A 14,179-nucleotide genomic window follows, 5' to 3' on the forward strand; every position below is an offset into this window, starting at 1 on the left:
AAAACAAAACAAAACAAAACAAAACAAAACAAAAACAGTGGCTATCACATCAGAGAAGCTCCTGGCCAGGCAGCCTGGAGGAACAGGGATGAGTTCAGCACGTTGAGATGGAGTTGGCTTTCCCAGTTGGAGGGAAGAGCATGAGAAGGGACATAGGTAAAAGTAGAGTAGTGCAGGGGCCACTGAGTAATAGTCCTTTCAAGACAGGACTTCATCATAGAACCACTTTCTCTGAGGGAGCTCTGCTGGAGGAGGTTTGCCTTTTGAATTGCAAAACCAGGGTTGATGGTGCCAGCACAGAAAGGGCTGGCAGGGTGGAGGGTCTATGATAGAGACCTATAGGAGATAAAGATGGAGTTGAATTTATGGGAGCCTGCCTGTCTGTGGGAGATAGAAGGGGAAAGGCAAATTCAATGAGTCTCAGGTGAGGTGGGCAACAGATACCTACCAACACTCCAAAGAGACCACGTGCTTCTATAAAAGGGCACGGTCTAGTGAGCAAAGCCCACAGCTCTGGGTTTGATTTCTAGCACTGTCACTTAATACTTGTGTGACCTTAGACATTCACTTAACTCTCTCAGCCTCAGGACCCAATCTGTAAAAACAGGAGAAAGCTTGTTCCCTGTGCTTTACAGGATTGATATGAGCATCGGGAGAAACAGTGGGCACAAAAGAGCATTGTCAACTGCTTCTTTCTAGTCAGTTATCTGGTCATGTTTCTGAAACTCCCCAGGACTGGGAACATAGCATATGGTTTTTTTAAAGTTACTTGATGAATGAATGAATACATGAATGCGTGAATGAATGAATAATATTCAAAGGCCTCCAACTAAATAATAGTCTCCTAACTGTACTGAAAGCCTTTAATTGACTTTGGGGCTGTTTGGCCTGGGACAAGGCTCTGAGTTAGTGGTGATCAGTTGGTGTCGTGGTAGAGAAGAAAGCCTGTGAAGGTGGAGTCATTGTCATTATCAGCATAGAGTCCATTACGCTCTCCTTCCCCATACACCTGGAGCCAGACTTGGTCGCCCACCTCCAGATGCAGGAGCACAGAGCCGGAGGCCTGGTCCACGTTATTTTCCTGGTACTGGTCATAGGTGAAGAGCATAGCCTTGTCCTTCTTGAAGAGGCTGACCTTCACATCCTTCATATAGACTGTGATGTGGTAGGCAAAGTAGTACAGCCCAGGAATGTTGCAGTAGAATTTACCAGTGGAGCCATCATAGTGGTTTTGCTGATTGTAGAAGATCTTGGTAAAGCGAATGGGCATGTTGGGGACAGTAACGTAGGTCTCCAATCCCACACTGAATGCTGAGCGGTATACATAGGCACCTTCTCCAGGTTCTCCTTTCCTGCCTTGGATTCCCGGAAAGCCTCGGGGACCTTCAGCCCCGGTTACTCCAGTTTCACCAGTGTCTCCCTTAGGACCAATAAGACCTAAGGAATGAGAAGACCTCAGTGACCACAAAGAACAGAACTCCTGCCTAGGTTGGTTACAGCCTAAATTACCATCCCTGTGGCTCCCACTCACAACCTTCTTGACTTATAGAGCAAGAAACCAATAAGAGCTCCCAAAAGGAGAGAGATGTTACCTCCTCCTTCTATATCTCCCACAGACAGGCAGGCTCCCATAAATTCAACTCCATCTTTATCCCCTATAGGTCTCTGTCATAGACCCTCCACCCTGCCAGCCCTTTCTGTGCTGGCACCATCAACCCTGGTTTTGCAATTCTACCCCCTCTATCTAGGATGTCTCTCCTCCTCTATTCTGCCTATCCATCATTCAAGGCCTAGTTGAAGCTCTGCTTCCTCCTTGAAGCTTTCATTCTTCATCCAGGTCCATGGTGCGTACACTTTCTCTATGCTCCATACTTAGAATACTCGTTCACATTCAGTTTGACATTTTCAGAGTAGACTATCTTGTAGTAACCACCAACAGAGCCTTGCACATTAGACATCTTACCTAGATCAAGAGTTCCCCAAAGGCAAGATTGTGCCCTTCGGGGGGTGTGCAGGTGTGCAGTAAATGTGGTTGAATGCCACTGGATGGAATAGAAGTTAGCTAGACAGAAAGAGGAATCAGAATATGAATGCATTGGGAATAAGGATGAGGGTGAAGATGGGAAAGGGGATGGAAAAGGACATGCAGATGCAGCAAAGTCAAAGTCTTCATTATAGAGGCACCACCTATTCTCATCCTTGGAAGACCAACCTCAAATCCACTTCAAGTCGCTTATGGTTTACATAAAAAAGCTTTGCTTTCTCCCTGTGTCTAGGCCTTAGTTAATAACGAATGCCTTCATGTAGTTTATATCAGTTAAGGAGGTATGTGATGAAAGAGGCCAAAAACATTCTTACCTGGATCTCCTTTCTCACCCTTCTCGCCAGGGGTGCCATCTCTGCCATCACGACCTGGGACCCCATTATGGCCTGGATGCCCTGGGATGCCTGCCATCCAACCTGTGCAGGCCCCCTTGGGCAGAGGAAGCAGGACTCCGGGCCCTTGAGTTGTGGTATCCTGGCCATGACTGGGCAGAGCTAATAGCAGTAGAACAGCTCCCAGCAACATCCTGAGTCCTGGAATCCACATGTGCACTGTCAGCCATGGAGAGACAGACCCCACACAGCACACCCAGCTGATACCTACACAGGACTCCATCCGCCTCAGCAGATTCCACTTCAAGGAGCTGCTTTCTCAGTATTCAACTCTTTCAGGAAGACTTTTCTGAATATTGCAGCCCACCTTGATCTCTTTCTGCCCCCAAATTTGTAATACTTAACATTATTCCTTTGTGTAGTCTCCTTTCCTCACCAAGATTATGAATTCAGTGATTGCACAGATGACACTCCTCTAATTTTTCCATATCGGAGCACAGGAACAAGCACAGGGAAAGCTCCAAGAGTCAACTTGCCAAGAATCCATCCTTGAGTTTCCCAAGTACGATGACACAGATTGCTCCAATCAGTGCTAACCAGCTTCTCTCCCCTGGCTCCTTTCTTCTTTTTCTTTCCCCTCTTTTCTCTCATTTTCTGTGTCTATTCCTCCTTCTTACTCTCTCATTCTTTCTTCCTCTACCCTTCTCCTGGGGCACATGTTTGACCATTTGGTATATTACATTTGCACACACACACACACACACACACACACACACAGAGAGAGAGAGAGAGAAAGAGAGAGAGACTCACCTTCAGTTAAACAGACAACAAGAGACACATCATCCCATGAACATATCCACTGGCCCTTTGTTTGCCTGGGCCACCTTTAGCTGCCCCTCCTCTCCTGTCTGATCTCTATTCAGGACCCAGTTCGGATGTCATCTCTTTCAGGAAGTCCTTCTTCTCCATCTCACTCCTTGGTTTGTTCTTTCACCTCTGTGTTTCTCCAGTGCCCTGGTAATATGGTTTGGGTCTGTGTCCCCACCCAAATATCATGTCGACATGTGTTGGAGAAGGGGCCTGGTGGGAGGTGATGGAATCATGGAGGCTGACTTCCCCCTTGCTGTTCTCATGATAGTAGGTGAATTCTCACCTACTATCTGGTTGAAAGTGTGTAGCACTTCCCCTATATGTGCTCTCTCTCTCTCTCTCTCTCCCCCCCCCCCTTACTCTCTCTCCTGCCGCCATATAATGTGCTTGCTTCCCCTTCGCTCTTCCACCATGATTGTAAGTTATCTGAGGGCTCCCCAGCCATGCCCACTGTACCATCTGTGGAACTGTGAGTCAATTAAACCTCTTTTCTTTATAAATTACACAGTCTCAAGTAGTTTTTCATAGCAGTGTGAGAATGGATTTATACACCTAGCTTAGCTCTATTGCGTTCTATTGCACTCTGCTGTAATTTCTGTTTCGCTCACCCATTTCTCCATTAAACAGCAAGTACCAGGGGGCAAAGACTAACACACTAATAGCAGAGTAAGGACTAAATAAGTACTTTCATAATGAGGAAAAGAAATCATGAGAGAGCCAGAGAAAGGAAGGGAAGGAAGGAAAAGAAGAAAGGAAGAAAAAAGGAAAAGTGGAAGAGGGAAGGAAGGAGGGAGTGGGGAACGTATTTGAAATATGTATTCTGGAGCCCTAGCAAACAGCTCAAGTGGCACAGGTAGTCAAAGGACTCCCTGTCTCAAAATCATTCTTCAATATCCCCCTCCCAGAAAAGGGCCCAATACAAGTATAGGGACTTTTGTCCCCTCTCAGAGTCTGCCTCTGATCTTAGGGGGATCTTAAGCCCCCACCTCTGATTGCTGAGGTCTTAGTCTTCCCACTCTCACCAAGGAGTTGGGAGAAAGCATCTCACAGAGAGAAACAGGCCCTAGGATCCTGGATTAGAGGCATCACTAAGACCCTCTGTGGGTTAATGTGGCTAATCCCAAGAATCTGATTCTAAACAAAGCGTAGTCCATGTGCTTTATTTTACCTTAAAGATTCACTATTTTTCATCAGTTTGCTTGTCTCTTCTAGATTATTTGACGTCTCCAGAATTAGGTTTGTCTTCAGGACAACTGAAGGTTTGGTGAAGACAAGCCTATTCCTCTGTGAGGGATGGAAGAAAGACCGTGATTCGCCTGGTATCTGGAATCCCACTCCTAGGCTCCATTACCTGGGCGCTATGCTGCCCTCTTCACATGGCACAACCAACTCATCTTTCATCTTTATCAAATACATGAGATAAACTTTGTATATACATATAAACTATATGTATATATTACATACAAACTATATGTATATATTACATATATAGTTCATTAAAAATAATAGTTATGTAGTTCTTTGGAAATGACAGAAAAGAAAACAATCCTCAACCCCAAGAATGTCTCTGTTTATTTTTAAACATAGTGGAAATCATACTTTATGTAAAACTTTATTCCTCTATTTTTCCCTTGTCATTTTCTAGTTTTTATAATCACTATTTGTAATGTCTCAGAGTGCTTGTCTAGTAAGTGGATATAATCAATATATATTCGACCATTTATATTTCATCAAACTTTTAGCATATTTTCATTTTTAAATATTATTTTATATTCTTTAAGAAATTACACTTTGATTTTTAAATAATATTTTAAATATCCTTAGGTATATAGCTTTCCCCAAGATTATGATTCTGTTATGACAGATTCCCAGAAGTAAAATACTGGACCAAAAGGTATGTACAGTTTTAAGTCTCCTGAAACATAGCCCCACATGGCAGTGTATGTTATACATTAGTGTGTGTATAAAAGGGCATACCTTAACTACCCTCATTAGCTTTGGGTATTATAAAAAACATGTGTGTGTTGTCAGTTTAGTGAGCAAAAGAAATAATGGTACCTCACAGCTCTAGTTTGCTTTTTTTTTTTTTTTTTGAGAGAGGGTTTCACTCTGTCACCCAGGCTGAAGTGCAGTGGCACAATCTGGGCTCACTACAGCCTCTACCTCCCGGGTTCAAGCGATTCTTATGCCTTAGCCTCCCAAGCAGCTGAGATTACAGGCATGCACCACCACACTCGGCTAATTTTTGCATGTTTTAGTAGAGAGGGGGTTTCACCGTGTTGGCCAGGCTACTCTCAAATTCCAGACCTCAGGAGATCCTCCTGCCTTGGGCTCCCAAAGTGCTGGGATTAAAGGCATAAGCTACCACACCCGGGCCTTGCATCTAAGTGTTAAGCAGTTGTTATTCATGCTAAGATTTAGTAAGTATTCAATTTTCTTCCGTTTTTTTTCTATTGTTTGATATAGTTAAAGTTTCACTCTTTAATGTAGCTCTGATTTTCTGTTTTGATGTAAGGTGTGACCTAAGGTACTCAAATGATTTCTCCCCACTTGAAGACTAGCTGTTACAACAACTTTAATTGCATTTTTTCCTTCACTATAGATCTGATGCATCATTTATCAAATATCAGGTTCTAATATGATCTTATAAGTAAAGTAACAATTGAGAATGAAATGGCAGACAGAGAGAAGAGAGGCAGAAACAGCAATAGAAACAGGTGCAATCAGACTCAGGTGCTGCCCTTTTAGGTGTCATGAGTCTTTATTTAAGACCCGCTACTATCATTTATATGTACATTTGTCGCCCTCTACTGAATTTGAAGAGTTCAGAAGAGTGTTCTCAATAGCTGCTGGAAATAAAATGAGAATCAGCTTAGGTTTGACTAGTCTCAAGATAAGAAAAAAGAGGTGAGCTACATGAGAAGCTAAGGAGAGACCAGCAAAGCCCCTTTTGTATTTTAGGAGAATTCTTGTTTTGAGACTTTAAAGATTTCACGCATCTTTAAACTTCCTGACTGCTTGTCACCTCTGCCTTTTCTTATTATGGCTTTGGCAATAAAACTGAGAACTTTGAGCTCCATGCGTGTTTTTCTCCAGAAATGGGAAGAATCTGTGAGGCTCCATCATTTTCCACTGGGAAATAGGAGGAGAGAATCCAGAATATGTGAACGGGTGGAGGCAGCTAAAGAAGGCCCCAGAGATAAAGGGTGAATGGGGGCTTACCCCAAAACCTTGGAGAGAGGACAAACTCAGGGGTCTCTGGAGTTTAATGGCTCCTCCCCCTTTGATAAAAATAAAGATCCCTTTCTCCTACCTTAAGGGAACACCCTTTGTCCCCACATTTCAGTACTATGGACAGATTTCTCCACTAATAGGTGCAATCAGCCTAGGTTCCATGACAGTGGCATGGGGTAGAGGTGCTGGAAATACAAGAGCACGATGAGCACAGGAGCCTCGGAAGTTTCCAAGACTAAGAACGGACTCTGATTGAAAAAGAAAGTTGCATTCCAACTTAATTCTGGGTGGGAAATTGGCAATTAATAACAATTGAAGACCAGTGCAAACATGCCTAATTTAAAAAAAAATTCTTTCAGAATTATTTGTGTTCTTTTTTATTTTACTTATTTATTTATTTGGAGATGGAGTCTTGCTCTGTCGCTAGCATCTTGCCCTCTCCAAGTCTCAGGTTCTCCTACACATTAGAGTCAAAAGCAGGGCTTTGGGAAGATTAAGTAGAATAAGTTTTAAAAATACCACATGAAAATTGTACTCCAAGAAACTCTCACCAATATCAGCGTTCTCATGTTCCTCACCTCACATGATCCCGTTTAGCGGATTAGGAAGCTGACACTAGAAAGTTCTGTGTAATGCTTTCGGAGGCACCGTGATATGATAGAAAGCTCACTGATTTAGAAGTCAGAACAGAGTCTCTCAGCGATCATTTCCTTAATCTCTCAGTTTCCTCATCTCTAAAGTTGGGGTCATATATATAAAATTACAAACATACAAAAATATCTGTTTTTTTAGATATTGCCATTGCTACACTTTGTTTCCCTCCCTCCCTCCCTCCCTCCCTCCCTCCCTCCCTCCCTCCCTCCCTTCCTTCCTTCCTTCCTTCTTTCCTTCCTTCCTTTCTCTCTCTCTCTCTCTCTCTCTCTCTTTTTCTGAGGCAGAGTCTCGCTTTGTGGGCCAGACTGGAGTGCAGTGGCGCCATCTCAGCTAACTGCAACCTCCGCCTCCCGGGTTCAAGCGCCTCCTGCCTCACCCTCTCAAGTAGCTGGGATTACAGGCATCCACAACCACACCTGGCTAATTTTTGGTATTTTTAGTAGAGATGGGATTTCACCATGTTGGCCGGGCTGGTCTCAAACTCCTGACCTCAAGTGATCCGCCCGCCTCGGCCTCCCAAAGTGCTGGGATTATAGGCGTGAGCCACTGTGCCCAGCCTGTTACACTCTATTTCTATCAGAAAAAAAATATTACTAAGTAATATTGAGTACTATGATCTAAAACTCAATTATGCCTATAAAGAAAACTTTTACATGGATCAAGAAGTTAAATCTCAAGTGTTACAATTCTTTGCCTTTGTAAAATGCTATTTGTTGTGTCCCTGTAGACTTAGCATGGCACCAAAATTCCTAAGTCTCAACTCTGTTATGTGTCCTTCAGTAACTCAGGAATCTGCTTAATTGTTTTTGGTGACAAAGCTTTTGGCAACAAAGGAGTTACACAGCTAAGTGCACCCTTGAAATGTCATTAAAAAGAAATTTGAGGTTTTATGATTAGCTGTACAGTTAAAGCAATAAAAAATCCAGGCAGATCTTCTGATTCACCATAATCAATTTAAGATTTCTTAATATTTCTTTCCTGGCAGCATACAAAAAGGCAAAATTAATAAATAACATAGTTGTTAAATAACAAATTTTGTTACTTTTTATAAAATAAAGGGATCTATTTTATCTGTATTCAAACTAAAGATTTTGCGGACTTTTAAAATTTTTGAAAATGCTGTTTATAAAACCCTTTCCTCACTTGGTATCTCGTTCAATTCTCACAACCATTTTGAGAGACAGGAAATTAAACTCTGGTCTTCAGAACCCAATAACAGACTCTTAGACATAGTCCAGGAGGAGAAAAGTATTGTGGTCACACATCCTGCCTTTCAATATTCCACCCTATGGGGTGAGGGATACAAGAAAAAAGTAGCATAAAAAGACTTCCACTGTAATCTCAGCACTTTGGGAGGCCGAGGAGGGAGGATCACCTGAGGTCCGGAGTTCGAGACCAGCCTGACCAACATAGTGAAACCCTGTCTCTACTAAAAACACAAAATTAGCCAGGCATGGTGGTGCATGCCTATAATCCCAGCTACTCGGGAGGCTGAGGCAGGAGAATTGCTTGAACCTGGGAGGCAGCAGTTGCAGTGATCTGAGATCGCACCATTGTAGTCCAGCCTGTGCAACAAAAGCAAAACTCTATCTCAATTAAGAAAAAGAAAAGAAAAAGAAAAAAATAACTTGCAGATTATGAAGCAAGTGACCTGGCTTCCACTCTAGGCTTCACCTAACTCTCTGGGTGAATTTCCAGCCTTCATCCAACCTCCCCAACTTCATGCTCTTTGCCTATAAATGTGGGACAGTAATCCTCATTTAACCTATTTTACAATAGCATTGTGAGAACCAACTGATAGAAAGTATGAAGAAGTATTTTATAAACTCATAAAGTGCTCCACACATAAGTGAAGAGAAAGGAAGCAAACAAATATGTATGGACCACTGCTACACAGCCATCACCCCTTTAACCTCAATGTGACCACACAACTCCCAGAGGTAGGACCCAGTTCCCACAGAAGAAATCCGAGGACCAAACAGGTTCAGGAATTTCTGCCCAAAGATATCAAGTAAAAGAGGGCAGAGGTGAGATCTGAAGTCCAAATGGCTGTACTGGTTTTCTCCTGCACTGGCTTTCCTGGCAAACCTCACACAGGCATGAATTCATCTGTCGTTAAAATTATACAAGGGGATGACCATGATGTTCTCATTTATCTTGTGATCATTTATCTTCGTGTTAAAATGTATGAGAAATTTCACTTTGACCTACTGGAATTTCAGTTGCAACAGCAGAATCCTGCAAAATGCAGGGACAGGGTCCCCTCTGGGACTGGTAGGAGGCAGAGCTGTATGGGGGAAAGAGGTCACCAAACCTGGTGCCAATTCTTCCAGCAGAAAAGGGCATTAAAGCACACAAAATTGGCCAGGCACAGTAGCTCACACCTGTAATCTCAGCACTTTGGGAGGCTGAGATGGGTGGGTCACATGAAGTCAGAAGTTCAAGACCAGCCTGGCCAATATGGCAAAACCCTGTCTCTACTGAAAACACACACACACACACACACATACAAAATAGCTGGGGGTGGAGGCGCCTGCCTGTAATCCCAGGTACTCAGGAGGTTGAGACATAAGAATCGCTTGAGCCTGGGAGGTGGAATTTGAGGTGAGCTGCACCCCAGCCTGGGTGACAGAGCAAGACTCTGTCTCAAAACAAAGCATACAAAATCCTCAAATGTCAGAGTCAAAAGGGGCCCCCAAAATCACTTCCTTCCAGCCTTGCTTTTACAAATGGGAAGGCTGAGGGGAAGGAGTAGGAATGCACTTATTAGAACCTTATAGAAGCCAGCTCCCATGCTAGATTTTACACATTATTTATTTTCATCTTTACAATAACTCCATGAAGGAAGGAAATGACCCCAACTTTAGAGATGAGGAAACTGACAGATTAAGGAAACGCAATCCCTGAGAGACTCCGTTCTGACTTCCAAACCAGTGAGCTTTCCATCACGTCACAGGGCCTCCGAAAGCATTACACGGAGCTTCTCAGACTCAGCTTCCTAATCCACTAAATGTGATCATGTGAGATGAGGAACATGAAAAACTGACGCTGGCACGAGTTCCTTGGAGTATAATTTTCATAAGGCATTTTCAAAATTGATTTTACTTAATCTTCCCATAGCCCTGCTTTTGACTCTAACATGTAGGAGAACCTGAGACTTGGAGAGAGAAAGATGCTAGCTAATTCAACCACTGGATTGAATTATATCAAACTCCCATTTTTAAAAGTCAAAATAGGCTGGGCACAGTGACTCATGCCTGTAATTCCAGCATTTTGGGAGGCCAAGGTGGGTGGATCACCTGAGGTCAGCAGTTTCAGACCAGCCTGGCCAACATGGTGAAACCCCGTCTCTACTAAAAACACAAAAATTTGTCGGGCATGGTGGCGGGCGCCTGTAATTCCAGCTACTTGGGAGGCTGAGGCAGGAGAATCACTTGAACCCATGAGGCAGAGGTTGCAGTGAGCCGAGATTGCGCCACTGCACTCCAGCGTAGGCGACAAGGGTGAAACTCTGTCTTAAAAAAATAAATAAAATAAAAATAAAAATAAATAAAAGTCAAAGTGTAGAATATCGGCAGTTTCTCACAGTGCAACCCTATAATGAATGGCATAACCAGGAATCAACTCAGCTTTGCCTAGCTACCAGGAGATTTGCCCGAAAGCCTTCACTCAGCCCTGGGAGAGCTGTCAATATCTCCATGCCCAACACACACACATACCCGCCCCCATACACACACCTCCACCTACGCACGTGCACACCCACACACCACATCCACACATCCACACACATATGCACCGCCCCCACACACACATACACACCCTTCCACATGAGCTCGCACACACACACACACGTACCCTCAAGGAACTAATAAAACAGAGCATCCCCCACCACCACATTTTTAGGATAAGTCTCTCTCCACATGATGGAGTTTCTGATGGAAATTCCTGATTGAAAGCATCTACTCTCCAAAAGACATCACCTCTTGACTTTAGCCATATGTCTGGGACCACCGGTCCACTGGCTTGACAAGGACTAGGTGGAAAGTTTGTCCCTACAGCCACCTTAAAAAGAGCAAGGATATAATCCCAGCCCTTTGGGAGGCTGAGATGGGAAGACTGCTGAGCCCAGGAGTTCGAGGCCAGCCCAGCCAACATAGTGAGATCCTGTCTCTACAAAAAATTTTTAAAAATTAGGCAGGCATGGTGGCACACACTTGTAGTCCCAGCTACTCAGGAGGCTTAGATGGGAGGGTCACTTGAGCCCAGGAAATTGAGGCTGCAGTGAGCTGTGATTGCACCACTGCACTCTAGCCTGGGTGACAGAGTGAGACCCTGTCCCAGAAAAAAAAAAAAGGAGCCAGTCTTGTGTCTACTCTTTTTTTTTTTTTTTTTTTTTTTTTTTTTTGAGATGTAATTTTGCTCTTTTTACCCAGGCTGGAGTGCAATGCTGTGATCTCAGCTTAAGACTCCTCAGCTGGGCGCAGTGGCTCACGCCTGTAATACCAGCACTTTGGGAGGCCAAGGCAGGTGGAACATGAGGTCAAGAGATCGAGACCATCCTGGCCAACATGGTGAAACCTCATCGCTACTAAAAATACAAAAATTAGCTGGGCATGGTGGCGCATGCCTGTAGTCTCAGCTACTTGGGAGACTGAGGCAGGAGAATCGCTTGAACCCGGGAGGTAGAAGTTGCAGTGAGCCTAGATTATGCCAAAAAAACTCCTCAAGACTTAAGGAAGAGTGGCAGCAGGGACTGCTAGGGAAGCTGCAGGACTCCCTGTGTACCACTGGCCCTCCTGAACCAAGCTGACACCATCATGCTCCTTCCGACATATTCTGCTAGCATAAAGGGACCCCCGTCTCCCCAACTGAATTAGGCAGAGCTGGCCTTCCTTCTAGCGGAGTCCCTAGGAGTGAGGTGGTGCCGCCCTTTGCGAGGCTTGATCTAAAAACCAGAACCTCTCCAGACCAGGGATCCACGTCCTCTAACACAAGAGAGGCTGACCTAACCTGTAAAATCCCTCCCACTCTGACCTTCAGCATCTACAGCTCAAAACCACCAGGATGCCTCAGAAACAGCACTCCCTGGGGTGACTGGGATTAGGCTGCACAAAAACCAGGTAGATCCAGTTTCTCCTGTCAGAAAATGTTTTTTTAATTATAATTTTTCATAAGTTCCAACTATACGCCAGGCTCTTCTCATTTTATCTCATTAGAACCTTCCTTCCTTCCTTCCTTCCTTCCTTCCTTCCTTCCTTCCTTCCTTCCTCCCTCCCTCCCTCCCTCCCTCCCTCCCTCCCTCCCTCCCTCTCTCTCTCTCTCTCTCTCTCTCTCTCTCTCTTTCTTTCTTTCTTTCTTTCTTTCTTTCTTTCTTTCTTTCTTTCTTTCTTTCTTTCTTTCTTTCTTTCTGACACGAAGTCTCGCTCTGTCACCCAGGCTTGAATGCAGTGGCAGGATCTCGCCTCACTGTGACCTCCGCCTCCCAGGTTCAGGCAATTCTCCTGCCTCAGCCTCCCGAGTAGCTGGGATTACAGGCACCTGCCACCACACCCGGCTATTTTTGTATTTTTAGTGGAGGCAGGGTTTCACCATGTTGGTCAGGCTAGTCTGGAACTACTGACCTCAGGTGATCCGCCCGCCTCAGTCTCCCAAAGTGCTGGGATTACAGGTGTGAGCCACCATGCCTGTCCTCATTAGAACCTCTTGATTACCTTGTAAGATATCCCCATACCTACAGATATCCCCAAATCTATAGACAACAACCATGTCACACTCATCATTGTATCTCGTGAACCCAACCCACTGTCTGGACCATAGGATCTGCTCAGTAAATATTTGCTGAATAGAATAAAGTGGCAGAGCTGGATTCCAAATTCCGGTCTGAAGTCAGCACTCAGCTTGACTTTTCTCAAGCTGCCTTCACATATGCTTCTTCCTTTGCCCTACCTGGTCAAGCTAAGAGGCAATGTATTCCCTTATCCCCCTTAATCAAATTGGACTTCATCTGTGGACAAACCCTCCCAACTTACTGACCCTAACTTTTCCTCAATAGGTATCCTGCCACAGAGAGAACTGGTAAAAATTCAGAATGGTTCCAGGCATCTTAGAAGGAATGCCTGAAATAACCCTCTCTCTCTCGGGGTTGTGGGAGAATTGAGGAAGAAGCCCAGTGCATATCTGCCTCCACCAGTGCTGCTCTGACCAGAGTATCCACCTATATCCACTCCCACACTGCTATGGACAGGAAAGCCTGGGTGATCCCAGACAGAGGCTATGCACGTACCCTTCACCCAGCCTGCAACTTCACAGAATTGCTCTTACCCTCTGGTATGGAATCAGAACCACAGACTGCAGTCAGAATGGAAGTGAGGAGGAGATGGCCCAGCCTCAACAGCCTGGTACTCATGGGGGCAGGCAGTCCCCACCTCACAATTGTCCTTTCCCATTGGCCAGCTTAGTGAGGGCCAGAGGCCAGTGGGCAGGCACATGTCCCTGGCAGCTGCCCACAGCCTCCACCCTAGGGAACCTGGTGCAACCCAGCTTGGGCTTGGGAAGCCAAGTGGAGCTTCAGTCAAAACACTTGTGTCTCCAGGCCTTGACCCTTATTTTGCCTCCTACAACAGCAACAGAAGATGAGGCAAAGGTCAAAACCACAGCAGAAAACAAGATTTTTTTTCCTGCAACTGACAGAGAAACATCCTAATGTAAATGAATTGCTCAGTGGTCCAGGAAGCCTCCCCCGCCCATAGATTTGCCCTAAAATGAGTCAGGACACCAATGACCACATCACAGTCCTGCCCACTGTGCGTAATTAAGTGTGAGACCGCGCAAGTTCAGACAGTGAGTGCTTCAGAAGGGAGCACTCTCAAAGGGTCTGCAATCGGGTAAGAAATAGAGCACATCCTCCACTCTCTGGCCTGGACCCTAGATTTAGGAAAGACCTTGTGTATGAATTCTGAGAACTGGGCTGTGGGGAAGTTCCTGGATTGGTGTGGGGCTTGGCACGTTAAAAAGGCCCTGAATTCTAAAAGCTTGTGGCCTCAAA

The 14,179-nt window shown here is 44.7% G+C and overlaps 1 protein-coding gene across 5 annotated transcripts; it reads right to left on the reverse strand.

Moving 5' to 3' along the window:
- Positions 1 to 849: 849 nt before the first annotated feature.
- On the reverse strand, positions 850 to 13,561 carry LOC105470896 (adiponectin, C1Q and collagen domain containing). Of its 5 annotated transcripts, XM_071090680.1 has the most exons (5): positions 13,456 to 13,543; positions 4,415 to 4,530; positions 2,913 to 3,083; positions 2,359 to 2,577; positions 850 to 1,437 (listed from the first exon to the last, which is right to left on the reverse strand). In XM_071090680.1, the coding sequence occupies exons 3-5, from the start codon at positions 3,025 to 3,027 to the stop codon at positions 917 to 919; spliced, it is 855 nt and encodes a 284-aa protein (XP_070946781.1). In that variant the 5' UTR covers positions 3,028 to 3,083; positions 4,415 to 4,530; positions 13,456 to 13,543; the 3' UTR covers positions 850 to 916. The 5 variants fall into 5 exon arrangements, with proteins under 5 accessions (XP_070946781.1, XP_011721491.1, XP_011721490.1 ...); XM_011723189.2 differs by lacking the exon at positions 2,913 to 3,083; XM_011723188.2 differs by lacking the exons at positions 2,913 to 3,083; positions 4,415 to 4,530 and having other exon boundaries at positions 13,456 to 13,561.
- Positions 13,562 to 14,179: the final 618 nt, after the last annotated feature.

Source organism: Macaca nemestrina, chromosome 2, assembly GCF_043159975.1.
Source record: "Macaca nemestrina isolate mMacNem1 chromosome 2, mMacNem.hap1, whole genome shotgun sequence".
Lineage (NCBI taxonomy): Eukaryota > Metazoa > Chordata > Mammalia > Primates > Cercopithecidae > Macaca > Macaca nemestrina.

Excerpts from the sequence above, each read along its gene's own strand:
- LOC105470896 (XM_071090680.1), bottom strand. The coding sequence starts at position 3,027 with ATGAGAGAAAAGAGGGGAAAGAAAAAGAAGAAAGGAGCCAGGGGAGAG. Across the intron at positions 2,578-2,912 it reads AACTCAAGGATGGATTCTTG|GACTCAGGATGTTGCTGGGA; the intron begins GCAAGTTGACTC and ends TGTGGATTCCAG. Across the intron at positions 1,438-2,358 it reads GGGTGAGAAAGGAGATCCAG|GTCTTATTGGTCCTAAGGGA; the intron begins GTAAGAATGTTT and ends CTCATTCCTTAG.